Genomic DNA, 20355 nt, shown 5'->3' with positions numbered 1-20355 from the left:
CTATTCATTAACGATATTACTACTGTATACTATGGGTCGATATACTCGAGGTCAACTCTAGTAAAACACGTACTCCATTTTCATTGTTATTAAAACTACATTGTAATCAGGGAATTAGGCTACAACAAAAATAAAGGCAAATAATTAGATGAGAGATCAGCATGAGGGAATATGTTTTTCTCGAGGGGGGAGAAAGCTGCTGCTGAAAGGGTAAAAAAATGAGAAGCAATTTCCTTTTGTTACTTTTTATTTACTATTTTTATCCTTTTATTTGGGCATTGTTGATGAAACTCCACATGGTAGATAATGATTTATGGCAGAGGAAACTTAGTGTTTATGGGGATCGCCATATGCAGAGATGAACAAACAACAGATTCTTTATTGGGTAGCAGAGGTGAAATAGATCATATTTATCTACACTTTTTTTTTATATTTTTATACTACTAGTATTCTGTTCGTTAATTTCTTGTGATCCATTTTTGGCTTACTTTATCGTACTAGTACTATAGTACTATACTACATAAGGACTATTGTTGTTAATGTCGTGTAGTGATGTGATGCAGTGGACGAAATAGGGAGCCTGCCTTTTATTTTGTTACTCCATATTTTAAATTGTACTACTACTCAGGGACGGATCTAATGTGCACGCAGCCCTCCCTCAAAATTTCATATCTATGTATAAAATCTATTGTAGAAAAAAATTAATATTAGTTTCTTCTTTAAATGCCCCTCCTCAAATACTTCAAATATATTGACGTGTATTTTTGCCCCTTCAATTATTATTTTCTGGATCCGTCCCTGCTGCTACTACTACTACAGTAGTGGGTAATTGATACAGGACGAAATAGTAAAGTACTGCATCCTAAAATAAAATTTTGGACTTCTAACATTAGAAAAGAGCATCTTTCGCTGTCTCGCAAATCGCAGTACGTAAGTTTTCTGTCTCACTTTATTATTTGAAACACATTGATATAAAATATTTATTATACTCGATATAGTCTTTTCATTTTTTTGGATAATTATCTTATCATGCGTTTTTGAGAAAACTAAGTAGGTATAAGAAAAAGAAATAGAATAAGGCTACACAAAGTCGAGGAAAAATGAGAAAAACAAATAAATTCTAGAGTTATCTTCTATACTGAAAATCAGTTGACAGACCTCAACTTTTTAAGGCATCTGCAACGCGCAACTTGGAGAGGTGTCGGCCTAACAGGGAGCCGAGGAGTAAATACATTTATTGAATATTCAAATTTACAAATAAACTTATATTTATAAAAATCCAAGATAAACATTCAGTCTGAATATGAAACAGTAACCACGGAGACTTTTTAAAATACAATATGATTCAAATTCCAATACATAATTTTATTAAGTTCTATCAGCAAAATGCTAGAATCTGGGCCTCAAATTTTCAGTCAGGCCCATCTACACGCCTGGGCTCAATGAAAACGGCCCAACCACTTATAGTAATAGCAATCCAATATTGCAACTTTTATATCTTTATCTGCATATTCAGTCATTGACAAAATGTCCAAATCACACACTAATATTATAAATATCGGCCCCGATTTTCTAGCGGGCAAGTCCTGCAATCTAAACAAAAAAATTGTATCGATTCACACATTCTATGTATTATTTCATTTAACTCTGTAAAAAAACAAATGAATTCAAGCATCAAATTACGTTATTCCTTCATTTCATGCGTAACCGATCGATTTATAAAAAAAAATTAAGTAAATTTGCGAATAGTGAAATACATCGACTATTGGGCTGTAAATTTGGCATGACTAATTCCAAGAACATTCAAGAAAACTAATGAGATGCTGAATTGAGGCACATAACGTTCTCTAACACTCAAGACTCAGGCAATAAAAGACATTACTAATTCTAAACTTGTTGAGAAATTATTCATTGGAATATATATATATATATAGCATGGTTTCAGTGTCTCTTACAAAGCTAGCTATTTGTTTCTTACATTATGTGATGAGGATTTCATGACAGAGCTACAATTCATTTTCTTCTGGAATGGGAAACAGACTAGGCCTCCAGATGGCGGCTAAATCAGCTGATGGATTTGTTTGCTTCGACAGCATCTCCTCCAGCTGCTTCTTCGTTATCACTATCTTTATTCTCTTCACCTCTGCCGCCGCATCTTCTGCAGGAACTGGACATTTCCAAGGGCAGAGATAGTAAGTCTTTCCCAAGTGCAGCTCAAAGCTTGGTGGCAAAAACTTGCCAGATGGTTTTGATTGTTTCACTCCAAACCCTCTGAAATTGAGGAGCAATTGTTTCACAAGCACTGCTGATTTGAATTCTATGATTTTGCCATCCTCTTTCACTACCTGCAAAACTTTTCCCCTTCTTCCAATTGATAATTTGAGGCAACCCATAATTAGTTGTTTCTAATGGTTTTCTAGGAATCTGGAAAGATATAAGGGAAGCATGTGCGTTTGGTTTGGAGATTGGAGATTCTTATATGCAATTGCAAGCAGACAACAAAATTCCAAAATATGGTAAATATTCTGCATAAATGGAATGCAGATGACTCAGATGAGGGAAAGGGTAAAGTTGGTGAAATATTTTATTTTACATAAAAACGTCAACACGCATGCATAAGAGGTGTGTTAGTGGATGATGGCGCATGGGCGTGGCTCATCCTATACGATTTCACTGTACAACCACGTAAAGCACTGGGTACTACTACTTCATGCATGCTAGGATGCTCAACTACCATTTTTTATAGGGACGAGATACGCACATATTTATATATAAAGTTGAAAATTTAAATTTCCTATGATCCACGGAAATTATATATATATAAGAACAATGTACCCACCTAATCTCTGTGTGAAATCTTGTATATATATTCTCTACTCTCCATTAACCTAATGACCTAATTAATTTGCCAATGTAATAGGTTATGAGATTATAGTACTCCAAATAGGAAATAATTGTTCGTAGGCTTACAGCAAGGATTGTCCCATGAGAACATATCAAAGGAAATTATAGTGGTATAATTAATGAAATTACATCAAACATGAGTACACGACAACAAGAAAAAACTATAATTTATTATCATAAACTAATTTATGTGTTTAGGTAACATAATACTTACTATTGTTTTATGGTTTAGTTGAAATTGACGTGGTTTTGGTTAAAGTGAAATAAAAGGATCAGTTGATCCTTTTGATGCTTTTAGGTATATATCAAATCTTGTTTATTTGCTCCAACAGAGAGAATGCTGAGATGCCAAACACAATTTTAATTGTCACATGTAGTAGGTGGTGTTTCTACATAGTTTTTTTTATACTATTGTTTTATGTGTGGTTTCTCCACTATGTTAAATTGTCGTTATCAGAAGAGAAGAATATAAGACACCAATTATGACTGTTGAAGAGACAGAGATTTCACTTTCCACAATTTTTGCACTTTGTAATGATTTCATTAATGACTTGCAAGTTTGTGAAAATACGACTACAAATCTACCGTATATATTCTTAATTTTTTGACCTGACTCGATAATATTGGGGTGTTTATTACATATTTAGGGCTTGGCTTAGCCATACTTCTCAGCTTTGGCCCTGGATAACTTTTACATAATTAATTTTAAAATGACTCAACTCGATAGTGCTGGCGATGTACGTCAACAAGATCACCGGCTTAGTTGTAACTTGCAACTGTAATGGGCTGTAAAGTTATAACATACTCCTTCCTTCCATCCTTCATGGGCTGGAAATTAAGTTAGTATCATATTCCTTCCGTTGGAATTATTTTACTATGTGTTAAGTGGAAAAAAAAGAAAATAAAATAGATATAAATGTTTTTTTTTAATTTTTTAGTAATAGGTAATTGTGATAAAAACCTAATTTTCTTTTTAAATCGTCCTAGTATATTTTCATTTGAACACATTTAGTATTCATAAAATTTTAAGCAATACTCATTAATACTGGTTCCTCAAAAATTGAAGCCATTATTAACACTAACATGACAAAATAATTAAGTACTATAATGTTGTCTAGCATCATGATGCTGCAAAGTTTTGAAATATGTTATGTGATTATAATAGCATGAGAACGGACTATGCATTGTACGGATGAATAATCGACCCACTTCTCACACATCAAAAGTTGAAAGAAAAACTAGACATCCTAGAACAACAAGGCAAGAAATCAGTACTTGTTTCCCATCTTCACTCACATTTTATGACCTCTAAACACAATGAATGGAGATTATCTACTGCTCATAACCAACATAACGAAGAACACTTTACGCCCTATATACACGGCAAAAAAAATAGGGAAAATAGAAACAAAAGAAATACTAAAAAATGAGTTTTATAAGGAAAAAAGGTCTCATTTTATTATTTTTATATTAATTAATGCATATAATGATAAATCTTAGTAATATATTATATAAAAAAAATAGAAAGTGTAAATAATGACAATTTTAATCACGTATGAAGTACCAAAACTTATTAGGAAATCACATAAGAATTTGCTAATAGAAATGTGGCAATAATCATGTGTCTGCAATATAATGGAGTTACAAAAATGCCCTTATAATAAGGTCTGAGGGTGTTTTAGTCAGAAAAAACCTCATTTGTGATTATATAAAACGTTAGGGTTATCTGGGGATATTTTTTGTTAGGGGTCTATGGTGCAACATTCCTAAATGTTAGGGACTAATGGCGCAGTTCACTCATTAAAAAAATACCCCAGCTGTCCCATAAAAATATGTGCATTTTCCATTTTCGTCCGTTCCATAAAAATATGAACATTTCCTTTTATGGAAAGTTGTCTCCAACTCATTACACATATACATCAATTTATTTATAACTTATACCACTATGACCACCATTACAACTAATTAAATACTAATAATAATGTGAGTCACAATAGCTACTAACACTACTTTAACTACACTACTCTTAATCTCTCTTACATTACCAATTGTGCATTAATTCTCGTGTCATTTCAAATGCACATATTTTTATAGGACGGACGAAGTACTAAGTTTTAGAGTTTTTTTTTGTACTTTTGGATTGTGCGGTGCAATTTACTAGTCTCTTCAATCTTCATTCCACACCTGTCCACTAGGTTCCACACTACCAACATTCAAGTTCTACCTCGACCCATTTTTTCGTCGTCCCAATATTTGTTACTGCAAGCTTATTACCGCGAAAGCCAATCAAGACAAAATTTAGAACTAGCCCATCAAAATTTTCAATATATTTATTGTTTTAAGAGTGCTTTTGTACGATATGCTTTTTAATTTTCATAAAAAAATTGATTATAACCAATGCTAAAATAATTATATGAACACACACTTTAATTCAAATTGATTGCTTTAATTTTGATTTATCTTTCTGTTGAAGATGAAATGCTCATCTCTAACTAATATTGAAAAGGGCAAATTGTCGGTAAAATCATGAACTTTCAAAATAGTTTGGTTTTTCTCATGAACTTTAAATGTTGCATGAAAAGTCATGGACTTTACCGAACTGTGTAAAATTTCTATCCGACACAACCTGATAGATTTTCGACACAAACTTATCCTACTTGGCGTCAGGGGCGGATCCAAGTGAGAACAAAGGGTTACGAGTGTACCACCAAATAAGTCGGTGTTGTTGATCTAGTGGTATATATCTCGATCTTACACACGGGAGGCTTGGGTTCGATTCTTCTCACCAACGCCTTGATCAATTTCATTCCTGATGTTTTAGTATCTTCAAATTTTGCATTTTATTTATATCTTTGCTTTTATTAAAAAATGCATTTGAAAAGGCAAAATATCTAACGTGTATATATATATATATATATATATATAGTAGTGATCTATGGCAAACACCTCTTAACCATATAACTAGAGAACAAATAATAGCCACAAGATCAAAAAAATCAAGGGCTAATATTAATTTTCGAATTTAATGAGATATTAGCTCCCTCAATCACAAATTTACTCCATAATAACAAGTCAGGGGTATTATTGTCATTACACCATCGAATTAAATCCAAAATTGTGTTAGTCATTCAGAAATTCGCGCCGATTCAGTTCGTCTCTCTCGTTCTCCTCTGTTCAATCCGAATCGCCGACTCAACCGCATTCAAGCCGTCGCCGTCGCCGTCGCCGATTAAACCGAATTCAACTCGTCAGCATCATCTACTTTGTCAAACAAATGGATACAAATCAAAAGGATTTTTCGAAAAGTAAGTTTCCTACTGATTAACAATCATTTCTAGGTTTTATTTTAGATCTGATTTAGATTTGTATTCTTTGTAGCTTTCGAACGAACAAAGAAAAAAACAACCGGAAGTTCCGTTTCACTTCACTCAGGCTCGAACCGTGAGTCATTCCTACTATTTATTAATTTTAATATACAATATCTTCGTTTGCTGTGAATATGAAAACCGTAGTTTCTGTGTTTAGATTTATAGTTGTTTCACTAATGTTAAGTGATTATGAAAACCGTAGTTTCTGTAGTAAGATTTATAGTTGTTTCACTGATGTTTAGTGATTATGAAAACCATATGGCCTTTGTATTACGTTTACATGGTTAGATTTATAGTTGTTCTGCAAAAAAGAGTGAAGTGTTTCCTGAACAAGAGTGAAGTGTTTTCTGAACAAGAGTGATGTGTTTTGTGAACAAGAGTGAAGTGTTTTATGAACAAAAGTGAAGTGAAATCAGAATAAGAGTGATGTGTTTTTGTAACAAGAGTGATGTGTTTTCTGAACAATAGTGAAGTTTTTCCTGAACAAGAGTGTAACATGGTTAGATTTATAGTTGTTCTGCAAAAAAGAGTGAAGTGTTTACTGAACAAGAGTGAAGTGTTTTCTGAACAAGAGTGAAGTGTTTTGTGAACAAGAGTGAAGTGTTTTATGAACAAAAGTGAAGTGAAATCAGAATAAGAGTGATGTGTTTTGTGAACAAGTGTGATGTGTCTGATTTTTTGCTATATTGATTTTTTTCCTCATATCCATGAAGTTGCTGCAGCCGAAAAAAGGTCTAAGATGCGTGAAGATAGACTGCAACAAAGTGCTGCACGTACAACTGAAATAAGCACAATAAATCAACATGATGTTCTTCGAACAACAACTTCTGCCGAAATAAGGTCAAAAAAGAAAAATGATATGCAGAAACCAGAGAGTGAGTTATGTAATTATTTATATATTGGGCATAGTTATTAATGTATAATTTTGAGCTATATTAAGTGTGTATTCACGAATTTGATCAAAAATCTTGTATGTATTTAGCCTCAAAGCGTGGGAGGTCACAATGCATCGACAAACCAGAAATGCCTGCCAGAAAGAAACAGGCTAAAGCAAAGAGTGACAAAGCTATTACTTGTAAAATCAGAAGACCTAAATTGGTCATTAAGATAGGGGTGAAAGTTTTGGTTGATGCCATTGAGAAAATGAACTCCAAACAAAAAGCTGCTCTGGAAGAGATGGGTTTCGGACAGCTTATGCATTTGAAGATACGATGTATTCCTGCTGACATGGCATTTTCACTACTTGAAAATTTTAATCATGACAACTGCTCCAGAATAAAACTTGTTGATGATCAACCATTACACATCACTGAGGAGGATGTGTATGCTACGTTGGGACTGCCAAGAGGAGAGTTGATGATTAAAAGAGAAAAGAAGCATGAAATGAATGATGTGATGAAGACCATTGTCAATGCTAAGAAGAACAAAGCAATAACCCCAGCTGATTTGCAAGAGCAACTTGATAGTGATCTAGAAGGTGGTGAGTGGTTTAAGAAAATATTTCTTATTCTGTTGGACAATGTTCTGATCTCACCAACTGCCAACGGAAAATGTCTTGGCCGTATCTTGGACGATATTGGCAACATTTCAAATGTGAGGCAGTACAATTGGTGCAGCTACGTGTTGGATACGCTAATCACAGCACATGATAGCTGGAAACTCAAGAACAAATCCACCCCATTCACTGGACCAATCACTTTCCTCTTGGTGAGTTTTCTATTTTAACCACTCCTTTTATAGTGAAGTAAAAACATGCTTAGAGTGAAGTAAAATCAAATTTAGAGTGATGTTTTTCACGGTTAAGTAGTAAATGCATGGTTAGAGTGATGTGTTTTTTATACATGAGTGAAATCAGAATAAGAGTGATGTGTTTTGTAAACAAGAGTGAAGTAAAATGTGAATAAGAGTGAAGTGTTTTGTGAACAAGAGTGAAGTAAATTCAGAACAAGAGTGAAGTGTTTTGTGAACAAGAGTGATGTGTTTTGTGAACAAGAGTGAAGTAAAATGAGAATAAGAGTGATGTGTTTTGTGAACAAGAGTGAAGTAAATGAGAATAAGAGTGAAGTGTTTTGTAAACAAGAGTGAAGTAAAATCAGAATAAGAGTGATGTGTTTTGCGAGTGAAGTAAAATGTGAATAAGAGTGAAGTGTTTTGTGAACAAGAGTGAAGTAAAATCAGAACAAGAGTGAAGTGTTTTGTGAACAAGAGTGAAGTAAAATGAGAATAAGAGTGAAGTTTTTTGTGAACAAGAGTGAAGTAAAATGAGAATAAGAGTGAAGTGTTTTGTAAACAAGAGTGAAGTAAAATCAGAATAAGAGTGAAGTCCTTGTAATGCATTTTATTATTGATCTGTTTTTGCAGGCATGCTATGTAGATAGGGTTGTCTACAGAACAAGACTGGTGGTTAGAAGATTCCCAACTGTCCGTAACTGGACAGAATTCATTCTTAAGGAGAGAGGACAGATGGAATTTGATAATGGAGGCACCATTGGAAGAGGAAGCATAGAAAGTATCATTGATCCTGTCTCCATTGAATCTTTATATGCCAACAAGGATTCAATAACTGTCACTACCTCTGTCCCTTCAACTGATGAAGCAACTTTACGTGTTGAAGCCCCCCCTTCAACTGATGATGCCCCCCTTCAACTGATGATGCCCCCCCTTCAACTGATCAAGTTCCTTCGTCTGATGAAATTAAAAGTTCAATTAGGGAGGCTGCAGATGCAATTAGTAAAATGATGAGGTATATAAAGGTTGCTCCAGCAAATACCAATGACATCAATTGCTTCAAAGTTGCAGCTATAAATGCACTAAAGATGGTTGGTGTGGAGGTTGATCAAGGGGACCAAGCTGTTTCTAAGCCAATTGAAAACATGACACAAGCTATGGAAGAGGATCAAGAAGATGATCCAGAATGGATTCAGCTTGTGGAAAAACTGATGGAAATCCATGATGAAAAATGCAAATTAGTGAATGAAGGCACAACAATTTTCCCTGATATTAACTTGGGAAAGAAACCAGTAAGTTCAAGATTTGGAATAGAAACCATGGATATTTTAAACAATTTGATTGTGGTCTGTTGAACTTTAACACTTGACATTTGATTCAGAGTGAACTAAAAACAATTTGTATTATGTTCTGTACTAATGCATAATATTTATTTACTTTTTTGACTTTTTATTCTTATGTTATATCGCATTTCACTATTTGCAGGAGACAAATGAATTTTATGAAGATGTAGCTAAAGCAACATCACAAAACACACAGATGAAGGTATAAAAAAGTGCTTCGAGTGATGTGTTCCATTGTTAAGTGAGGTTTCTGTGTTGCATGTGTATAGTGATGTGTTTGTTAACAAGAGTGAAGTGAATTCAGAATAAGAGTGATGTGTTTTGTGAACAAGAGTGAAGTGTTTTCTGAAAAGAGTGATGTGTTTTGTGAACAAGAGTGAAGTGTTTTCTGAATAAGAGTGATGTGATTTGTTAACAAGAGTGAAGTGAAATAAGAATAATATTGATTTGTTTTGTGAACAAGAGTGAAGTAAAATCGAAGTAAGAATGGTGTGTGTTATGAACAAGAGTGAAGTGATTTCTGAACAAGAGTGATGTGTTTTGTGAACAAGGGTGAAGTGTTTTGTGAACAAGAGTGAAGTGAAATATCAATAAGAGTGATGTGTTTTGTAAACAAGTGTGAAGTAAAAATCGTGTTGATAGTGATGTGTTTTCATTTCTTATTATGAAAATAGGACGACATTGTGGATGCCCAAATTGCATCTGCAATAGAAGCATGCATGGAGATATATGCTGATGATGATTGTGTTCAATCAGAGTTAAATGTATCTGGCAAAAATCCTTCAACCGAAATAGTAGTTTACAATCCAGACATTGTAAGTGTTAAACAATGATATATCTCATCCATTCACCAACACTTTTAACAAACATCAAGTGAACTATATGTCTTATATAGTGATGTTTTCATATCATTCTTGCCCTGACAGGAAACTGCTAGGATTGAACAAATGGAGATACGCTCAAAAGCTGAGAAGAAAATATCAGCTGCATTGAAATCTCCATTCCATGAAAGAGTGGTTAAGGCTAAAACCAAGTTTACCTTGAAAGAGTCACAAGTCTTTTTGTGGATTATGACAACAAATGAATTAAATGAGTAAGATTTATATTATAGTTCTGATTTAGAAAAAAAAACATACAAAAGATGTGCTAACACACACACATGTTTGAACAAGGACACCATAGTGTATGATGATGATGTCATAATGGTAACAAAAAGAGAATTCTGTTCACTGTTGCCACATACGCTAATAGAAGTGGGTGTGATAAGTGAATGGGCTTCTTATTTAAATAACATGGAAGAATACAGGTCCCTATCTTCATCGAGGCGCCTCTTTTTCACAACATACCCAACGGTAAGAATAGAATAAATTTTGAACAGTATTGTGATTATGAAAACCGCAGTTTCTGTGGTAAGATTTATAGTTGTTTCATTGATTTTAAGTGATTATGAAAACCGTATGGCCTTTGTATTATGTTTACATGGTTAGATTTACGAGTGAAGTGTTTTGTGAACAAGAGTGAAGTAAAATCAAAGTAAGAGTGATGTGTTTTGTGAACAAGAGTGAAGTAAATTCAGAGTAAGAGTGATGTGTTTTGTGAACAAGAGTGAAGTAAAATCAAAGTAAGAGTGATGTGTTTTGTGAACAAGAGTGAAGTAAATTCAGAGTAAGAGTGATGTGTTTTGTGAACAAGGGTGAAGTAAAACAAAGTGAATTATTTCAATCCAGATTTAACTTGTCTCATTTTTCAGCTGTATACAGTTGTTCACCGGCCTGATGGGGTCGACCTCATGACCATAATTGATAGATTCTGTGACAATTTACAAACTGAGGTTGAACAAATTCCGTATTTCAAATGGGCCGACGTAGATTTGGTAAATACTGAACACAATTGATTCTTTATTATATTCTCTAGTTGTTTTTATTCTGAAATTATTATTATTATCTATGTAGGTGTTCTTTCCAATTTGTGCTGCGGAACATTACTATACCATATGCTTCAGATTTAGTACTAACAGTATAGTGCTGATTGACAATTCAAAGAATGCTGACGATGTGGACATAACAGTCAAATATGGTGGCATACCTGAAAATGTGGTAAGTATACACGATATACAGTGCAGTATTTTTGTGATTACAATGAATTATAGTTCTCTTTATAGTGAACTACATCTGATATTCATGATGATATATTGCAGAAATTATATTTTTGTCATTATTTGACAAAAATGGGGCATCACAACCAAACCAAATCAATAAAGGATGTGAGTATAATAAGGCTCAAAATGCCTTGGAGAACAACATCAAATGTAGAAGATTGCGGAGTTTTTTTGATGCGACATTTGGAATGTTATCATGGTGAGCGCGAACAAGATTGGAAGTGTGGATTAACTACAAGAAGCAAAGGAATACTCCAAAGACTGAGAGCAAAGTATTGCAGCGCATTATTATTGTCGGAAAAAAACCATCAGTCACTGAATATGTTGTCAGTAACATCAAAGCATTATGAAGAATATGGGAAAACCAATAACATAGATGTGGAAAAAATGATTGTAAACTTCAAGCGTTCATGAACTATTGTAGAAAACTTCATAAGTGAATTAACAAGTACTTATTTTACATTAATATCTTGTTTACTATTTAATTCACTGTTGTGTTTTGTAAACCACTAAATGATGTGTTTCGTGAAGAAGAGTGAAGTAAACTCAGAATAAGAGTGAAGTCTTTCGTGAAGAAGAGTGAAGTAAAATCAGAATAAGAGTGATGTGTTTTGTGAACAAGAGTGTAACAAAATCAGAATAAGAGTGATGTGTTTTGTGAACACGAGTGAAGTAAAATCAGAGTAAGAGTGATGTGTTTTGTGAACTAGAGTGAAGTAAAATGACAGTAAGAGTGATGCGTTTGTGAACAAGACTAAAGTAAAATGACAGTAAGAGTGACGCGTTTGTGAACAAGAGTGAAGTAAAATCAGAGTAAGAGTGAGGTGTTCAATGAACAAGAGTGAAGTAAAATCAAAGTAAGAGTGATGTGTTTTGTGAACAAGAGTGAAGTAAATTCAGAGTAAGAGTGATGTGTTTTGTGAAAAAGAGTGAAGTAAAATCAAAGTAAGAGTGATGTTATGATTGAGAACTATTGTAGAAAACTTCATCAGTGAATTAACAAGTACTTATTTTACATTAATATCTTGTTTACTATTTAATTCACTGTTGTGTTTTGTAAACCACTAAATGATGTGTTTCGTGAAGAAGAGTGAAGTAAACTCAGAATAAGAGTGAAGTCTTTCGTGAAGAAGAGTGAAGTAAAATCAGAATAAGAGTGATGTGTTTTGTGAACAAGAGTGTAACAAAATCAGAATAAGAGTGATGTGTTTTGTGAACACGAGTGAAGTAAAATCAGAGTAAGAGTGATGTGTTTTGTGAACTAGAGTGAAGTAAAATGACAGTAAGAGTGATTCGTTTGTGAACAAGACTAAAGTAAAATGACAGTAAGAGTGATGCGTTTGTGAACAAGAGTGAAGTAAAATCAGAGTAAGAGTGAGGTGTTTAATGAACAAGAGTGAAGTAAAATCAAAGTAAGAGTGATGTGTTTTGTGAACAAGAGTGAAGTAAAATCAGAGTAAGAGTGATGTGTTTTGTGAACAAGAGTGAAGTAAAATCAAAGTAAGAGTGATGTGTTTTGTGAACAAGAGTGAAGTAAAATGACAGTAAGAGTGATGCGTTCTGTGAACAAGAGTGATGAACTTACTGGCACTTGAGCATTAGTACTCTAAAAATTCGCATTGAGATAAAATTCACTCAAAAGTGTAATAAAATGAATCATTAGTACTCTAAAAATACTACAATGTGAACTATTTCTATACAAATCCTCATTGCCTCTGATTTGACTTCTCATTAACCTTTTTGCAGTTCCTAGAATCATGGTGTCCAATCTCATGACAGTTTCCACACTTTCGGCCTGGTTTCATTGCTAACTTTATTGCTGACTCCCTCTTCGATTTCTTCATACTTCCACTTCCCTTTGTACTAACAACCTCAGGATGATGAACTTCAATATTGTTCGGGACATGTGAGCCATAAAAGTTCTCAATCATTGCTCTCTTCTGTGTGGAAGACAGAACAACATCTTCGCCAAGAAGCTGCTTCCTACCTTCTTCAATAATTGCAGCGAATGCATTGATTTGATCAATGTTCCCTTCAATGCTTTGTGCTGTTTCAATGAATAATCCGTACAAGTTTTTAAATGCAATCTTCTTCTTGTCCACAGCAAGGTGTATTTCTTGATCATCACAAAAACCTCCATGTATTGGCTTCACAAACTGTGACTTCAACCATCTTCCTCCATGCAACTTCTCGGGTATCAACTTAACAAAATTATGTTTCAACACACAAAATATATGGCTGCACAATAGACCAAGTCTTTCAAATTTTTTGCATCCACACAAATAGGTGTCATCACCAATGGAGTAAGTCACTGTCCATGAGTTTGAATCCTTGTCCTTTATGTCATATACTTCAATATCTGTATTGGTAGACACTCCTAGAGTTGCACAAGACAAAGAGAAACATGCATATACTATCTCTTCTTGAATTTCAGTATAAGCACTACCACTATATATCGTCGATGCATGTTTCTCGATTTCCAATCCTGTTCGCAAAATAGGTACTTTTGTTGAATCATAGTATTCAAGCTTTGCACTATTACTTCTTTGAGTCTCCAGAGCATGATTATAGTTCATATAAAATTGCATAAGGTTAGCCCGAGACTTTGAGTACCTTTGAAGAAGTTATTCTGTGATTCAGATATAGAAGTTGTCTTTATCAACGAACTCATCGAAAAATCACGGAAAAAAGGCTGGAACCCAAAATTTTCTGGATGCAAACATTGATGAAAACCAGACATTATTGGTCAGCCCATATCTTTCCATTATAGCATGCCAAGTTTCCTCAAATGCATCAGGTTCTATCAACTCTGACCATACACATGCATTCAGTTCCTTCTTTAATTGTTCACTACCAAGCATGTTCTTTGGCAATTTGTCAGCAACTTTATTCATAACGTGCCACATACACCACCGGTGTCTTGTATTGACAAGGACCTCCTCAACAGCAACTTTCATTCCTAAGTCTTGGTCGGTTACAATGAGTTTGGGAGCCACACCCATACACTTTACAAATTGGTTAAATAACCATGAAAAGGAGTTGGCATTTTCCTTGGACAAAAGGCCAGCAGCAAATGTCACAGGGCGACCATGATTATCCTTGCCCGTAAAAGGAGCAAATATCATACAGTATCTGAAATGAAAAACAATTCACTATAAGCATGCAGAAAACACATCACTCTTTTTCACAAAATACGTCACTCTTGTTCAGTCAATACTTCACTCTTTTTCACAAAACACTTCACTCTTGTTATGATTTCAGAAAACACATCAATATAAGCATGCAGAAAAATACATCACTCTTTTTCACAAAACACGTCACTCTTGTTCAGACAATACTTCACTCTTTTTCACAAAACACTTCACTCTTGTTATGATTTCAGAAAACACATCAATATAAGCATGCAGAAAAATACATCACTCTTTTTCACAAAACACATTACTCTTGTTAAGAAAACACTTCACTCTTGTTCACAAAACACTTCACTCTTTTTCAGAAACACATCACTCATGTTATGATTTCAGAAAACAATTTAACAAAAGAGTAATTAGTGTGCACATACCTGTTTGTGGAGTATGTCGTATCAAACGAAACAATATCTCCATACAAATGGTAGTTTCTTCTGGCAGTAGGATCACACCAAAACAATCGTGTCATCCTATCCTTTGAGTTGACCTCATACTCATATGTAAATGCACTACACAACTCCTTCTTCCTTCGCAACTCATTCAATAACATTTGTGCATCAGCTCCTTCTACATAAGCTCTAAGGTCACGTCTATAGTTGCGCACTTCTAAAACAGTACACCCTACATAATCTAATCCACCAAGCACTTCTTTAAGTAAGCTAAAACTTAAAGTTGGACCAATATTTGCATTAGCACAATCGAGGATGAATTTCTGATGGACTAAATCCAAATTACGGTTCAAATTCATAAAACGCTTATGGCGTTCCTCAACCATCTCATGATTATGGTCTTCAACGAAACTTTGTATAACATAACCAACACCCATAATATACTTCCAAGACACTTTAGCATTACAATAGCACTTAATAGAAGAACGCTTTCGTTTCACCTCAGATTGTTTACTGTTTCTTTGCTTTGTACCTTCTCGGCTACACACCACGTAAATCCAAGTAGTGACATCTTTTTCCTTTTTCGATCCCTTTTTACGGGTGTCAAATCCAACATATCGAGCATAATTATTGTAGAAGTCCAATGCACGATCAAGGGTCATGAAACTTTGTCCAATTTTTGGTTTCAATTCATCTGGGCATTTTGGTACGCAAACCACTGTAAAAAACACAGCACTCTAATAATGAGATTACTGCACTCTTGTTCAGAAAAAGACTTCACTCTTGTTCACAATACACATCACTCTTATTCTGATTTTACTTTACTCTTGTTTACAAAACAAATCACTCTTATTCTCATTTTACTTCACTCTTGTTCACAAAACACTTCACTCTTGTTCACAAAACACTTCACTCTTGTTCACAAAACACATCACTCTTATTCTGATTTTACTTCACTCTTATTTGCAAAACACATCACTCTTATTCTGATTTTACTTCACTCTTGTTCAGAAAACACTTCACTCTTATTCTGATTTTACTTCACTCTTCTTCACGAAACACATCATTTAGTGGTTTACAAAACACAACAGTGAACTAAATAGTAAACAAGATATTAATGTAAAATAAGTACTTGTTAATTCACTGATGAAGTTTTCTACAATAGTTCATGAACGCTTGAAGTTTACAATCATTTTTTCCACATCTATGTTATTGGTTTTCCCATATTCTTCATAATGCTTTGATGTTACTGACAAGAGTGAAGTGTTTTGTGAACAAGAGTGAAGTGTTTTGTGAACAAGAGTGAAGTAAAATGAGAATAAGAGTGAAGTGGTTTGTGAACAAGAGTGAAGTAAAATCAGAATAAGAGTGATGTGTTTTGTGAACAAGAGTGAAGTGTTTTCTGAACAAGAGTGAAGTAAAATCAGAATAAGAGTGATGTGTTTTGTGAACAAGAGTGAAGTAAAATCAGAATAAGAGTGATGTGTTTTGTGAACAAGAGTGAAGTGTTTTCTGAACAAGAGTGAAGTGTTTTGTGAACAAGAGTGAAGTAAAATCAGAATAAGAGTGATGTAAACACATCACTCTTATTCTGAGGGCATCACTCTTGTTCACAAAACACATCACTCATGTTAACAAAACACATCACTCTTGTTCACAAAACACATCACTCTTGTTCACAAAACACATCACTCATGTTAACAAAACACATCACTCTTGTTCACAAAACACATCACTCTTGTTCACAAAACACATCACTCTTATTCTGATTTCACTTCACTCTTATTTGCAAAACAACTGTAAATCTAACCATGTAAACATAATACAAAGACCATACGATTTTCATAATCACTTAACATCAATGAAACAACTATAAATCTAATCACAAAAACTACGGTTTTCATAATCACAATACACGAAAATATTGTATATTAATAAATAGTAGGAATTGTTATAGAATTGAACAAGAGTGAAGTAATTGTTATAGAATTGAACGAATAATGATTACCTTTAGAAGTCTCAGCTTCCTCGCCCGAAGCTGATGAATCGGAATCGAAATAATCTTCGTCCGACCTCATAATTGAATCCATTGATTTGAATCACGATGATTGATTTGAATCGCGATGAACGGATTGAATAACGAATTGAATCGCGTCGAATTGAATTCAATCGCGATTTGAATGAAGTAATAAGATTTGGAACGAAATTTGGAAAAAAATCGGATCGCAAGTTTGGAAGGAAAGAAAAGATCGCAGATTATGGAGTAATTTGATCGCAGATTTGCATGTTTGATCGCATATTTAAATTAAGAAAGCAATTTCCAAAATTACCCTCATCATATTTTCTATAATTAAAATAAATAATATTTGTTCCATTAAGATGTGTGGCTGAGATTTGTTCTCTAGTTATACACTTAAGATTAGTTATACATTGATCACTACTCTATATATATATATATATATAGGGGAGCGTTATTCTCCTTTTCACATCTTAGATCATTTTTCCTTCTTAATATTACGCGTTAGATCTAAGGCATCAACGGATCAGATTGATTCTATAAAACTGGTTCCGTGTTGCATTATAGAAGGTGGTTGTATGCATTACAGGGTTATTATTGACATTTAACGGAAAAGTAACTGCCACATTTTGGTATCTGCGAATAATGCACCACATGGTCACGAGTAATGCATATAATTGACTATATAATGCACAATATGTGAACTGCAATGCATACGAATAAGATGTACCATGTTATGATGTTTGGACACACGTTTCTTGTTTCCCCTAAGGGTTTAATAAGCTTAGGGGCTAGGGTATAGTACGTAGACATGTATGTAATCTTCACATGGTAACGAGTAATGGATATAATTGACTATATAATGCACAATTTGTGAACTGCAATGCATACGAACAAGATGTGATGTGTTATGATGTTTGACACATGTTTCTTGTTTCCCCTAAGGGTTTAATAAGCTTAGGGGCTAGGGTATAGTACGTACGCATTAATAACAAATTATAAAACGATACGAATAATTCACCAAATTGTCACGAGTAATGGATGTTATTAACTATATAATGCACAATATGTGAACTGCAATGCATACGAATAAGATGTACCATGTTATGATGTTTGACACACGTTTCTTGTTTCCCCTAAGTGTTTAATAAGCTTAGGGGCTAGGGTATAGTACGTAGACATTACTAACAAATTGTTGTTATTGGAATATACGTATGTGCATTATTTGGTTTAGGTAGTGCATTATGTAGCTGTTAATTGTCATTATCTCAGTATATTATGCATTATTAGAGGTATTGTGTATATGGGTTAATCAACGGATTGAAGATTACATACGTGCATTTAGTAATGTCTACGTACTATACCCTAGCCCATAAGCTTATTAAACCCTTAGGGGAAACAAGAAACGTGTGTCAAACATCATAACATGATACATCTTATTCGTATGCATTGCAGTTTACATATTGTGCATTATATAGTTAATAACATTCATTACTCGTGACTATTTGGTAAATTATTCGTATCGTTTTATAATTTGTTATTAATGCGTACGTACTATACCCTAGCCCCTAAGCTTATTAAAGCCTTAGGGGAAACAAGAAACGTGTGTCAAACATCATAGCACAGCACATTTTGTTCGTATGCATTGCAGTTCACAAATTGTGCATTATATAGTCAATTATATCCATTACTCGTTACCATGTGAAGATTACATACGTGTCTACGTACTATACCCTAGCCCCTAAGCTTATTAAACCCTTAGGGGAAACAAGAAACGTGTGTCCAAACATCATAACATGGTACATCTTATTCGTATGCATTGCAGTTCACATATTGTGCATTATATAGTCAATTATATGCATTACTCGTGACCATGTGGTGCATTATTCGCAGATACCAAAATGTGGCAGTTACTTTTCCGTTAAATGTCAATAATAACCCTGTAATGCATACAACCACCTTCTATAATGCAACACGGAACCAGTTTTATAGAATCAATCTGATCCGTTGATGCCTTAGATCTAACGCGTAATATTAAGAAGGAAAAATGATCTAAGATGTGAAAAGGAGAATAACGCTCCCCTATATATATATATATATATATATATATATATATTTCTGTATTTCAATAATATGTATTTTTATACTTTATTTATCTTTTTAGTATGTTTAAAAATATTCTATTGGATTAGTATTTTTAAAAATATTCTATTGGATTAAAAACCAACACAATTCACACACATTCTCGTGTAATGCATGTTTCATCATAATATATAATTAGTTTTTATCTTTCCGATTTTCTTTTAATGCACATCTACATAATATTTGTTTTATTAAAATTACAATTATTGATTTTGTGCAAGAAAAAATTAAATAAAATATTAAATTCGTCAGATTTTGAAGCTTCGAATCGTTAAAATTATTTATCGTACCCTCAAACGAAAAATCCTGGATCCGCAACTGGTGGCGCGCCGTAGGCGTGACTTGACAAATGACAAATTTATGGTTCAATTCAAATTGTGGAATTAATGTTACTTTTATGTTAAATTCGATTTGTATGTTTATGTCGATTTGTATATTGAATTCGATTCGTATGTTTTCATTTGTGCTACTTGTATATTTGTGATAAGCCCAGGGTCATAGATTGCAAGGATAGAAGGTAAACTATCAGAATTAGTGGAGTTTTGCCAAGTCACATTTCCTGCGCGCCACGCAGGATCAGTTTGTGTCGGAAATCTATCGAGTCGGGTCGGATGGAAATTTACACAGTCTGGTAATATTAATGATTTTTCGTGCAACATTTAAGTTCACGGAAAAACCAACTATTTTAAAAATTCATGAATTTATATGCAAATTGCCCTATTGAAAATCATGAAAATTTAAAGATTTTATTTAATTCTAAAACTAAGTAGGAAAAAATATCTAAAACTTAGAATTATTTTATAAAGAATAATTTTAACTACAAAACATTTTTTTAAATATTTTTTCTTTTTTTTGCTCGAACTCGATGAAATAGCCCGAAATGTATATTTTTACTAGTGCAGTAGCAGTAGGGATGTCAATGTAACCCGGAACCTGCGAGCCGGCCCGAATAACCCGATAAAAATACAGGGTTAAGGTTGTAATTTCGCAGCCCGAATTTAAAATCGGGCCATTCGGGCTGACCCGTTCGGGTTGTCGGGTTAGGCGGGCTAACCCGTTTGGGTTACGGGTCGGCCGGTCGGATTGAAGGCTTCTGCACAGCGAGCAGTTTTTGTAAC

The 20355-nt window shown here is 33.9% G+C and overlaps 1 protein-coding gene and 1 long non-coding RNA gene across 2 annotated transcripts; one reads left to right on the top strand and one right to left on the bottom strand.

Moving 5' to 3' along the window:
* Positions 1-6161: 6161 nt before the first annotated feature.
* LOC121742200 lies at positions 6162-7062 on the top strand. The gene is made up of 3 exons (XR_006037986.1): positions 6162-6209; positions 6283-6345; positions 6986-7062. It is a non-coding gene; the product is annotated as an uncharacterized LOC121742200 (long non-coding RNA).
* Positions 7063-13207: 6145 nt separating this feature from the next.
* Positions 13208-17189, bottom strand: LOC121797712 (protein FAR1-RELATED SEQUENCE 5-like). The gene is made up of 4 exons (XM_042196434.1): positions 17087-17189; positions 15064-15796; positions 14235-14633; positions 13208-14114 (listed from the first exon to the last, which is right to left on the bottom strand). Exons 1-4 carry the CDS (start codon positions 17166-17168, stop codon positions 13208-13210), a joined length of 2121 nt encoding a protein of 706 aa, XP_042052368.1. The 5' UTR covers positions 17169-17189.
* Positions 17190-20355: the final 3166 nt, after the last annotated feature.

Source organism: Salvia splendens, chromosome 1, assembly GCF_004379255.2.
Source record: "Salvia splendens isolate huo1 chromosome 1, SspV2, whole genome shotgun sequence".
NCBI lineage: Eukaryota > Viridiplantae > Streptophyta > Magnoliopsida > Lamiales > Lamiaceae > Salvia > Salvia splendens.
The sequence above is the reverse complement of the archived record's forward strand: the minus strand, read 5'-3'. Positions and strand labels throughout refer to the sequence as shown.

Excerpts from the sequence above, each read along its gene's own strand:
- LOC121797712 (XM_042196434.1), bottom strand. The coding sequence starts at position 17,168 with ATGGATTCAATTATGAGGTCGGACGAAGATTATTTCGATTCCGATTCA. Across the intron at positions 14,634-15,063 it reads ACGACATACTCCACAAACAG|ATACTGTATGATATTTGCTC; the intron begins GTATGTGCACAC and ends TTTTCATTTCAG. Across the intron at positions 14,115-14,234 it reads GGGCTGACCAATAATGTCTG|GTACTCAAAGTCTCGGGCTA; the intron begins GTTTTCATCAAT and ends ACTTCTTCAAAG.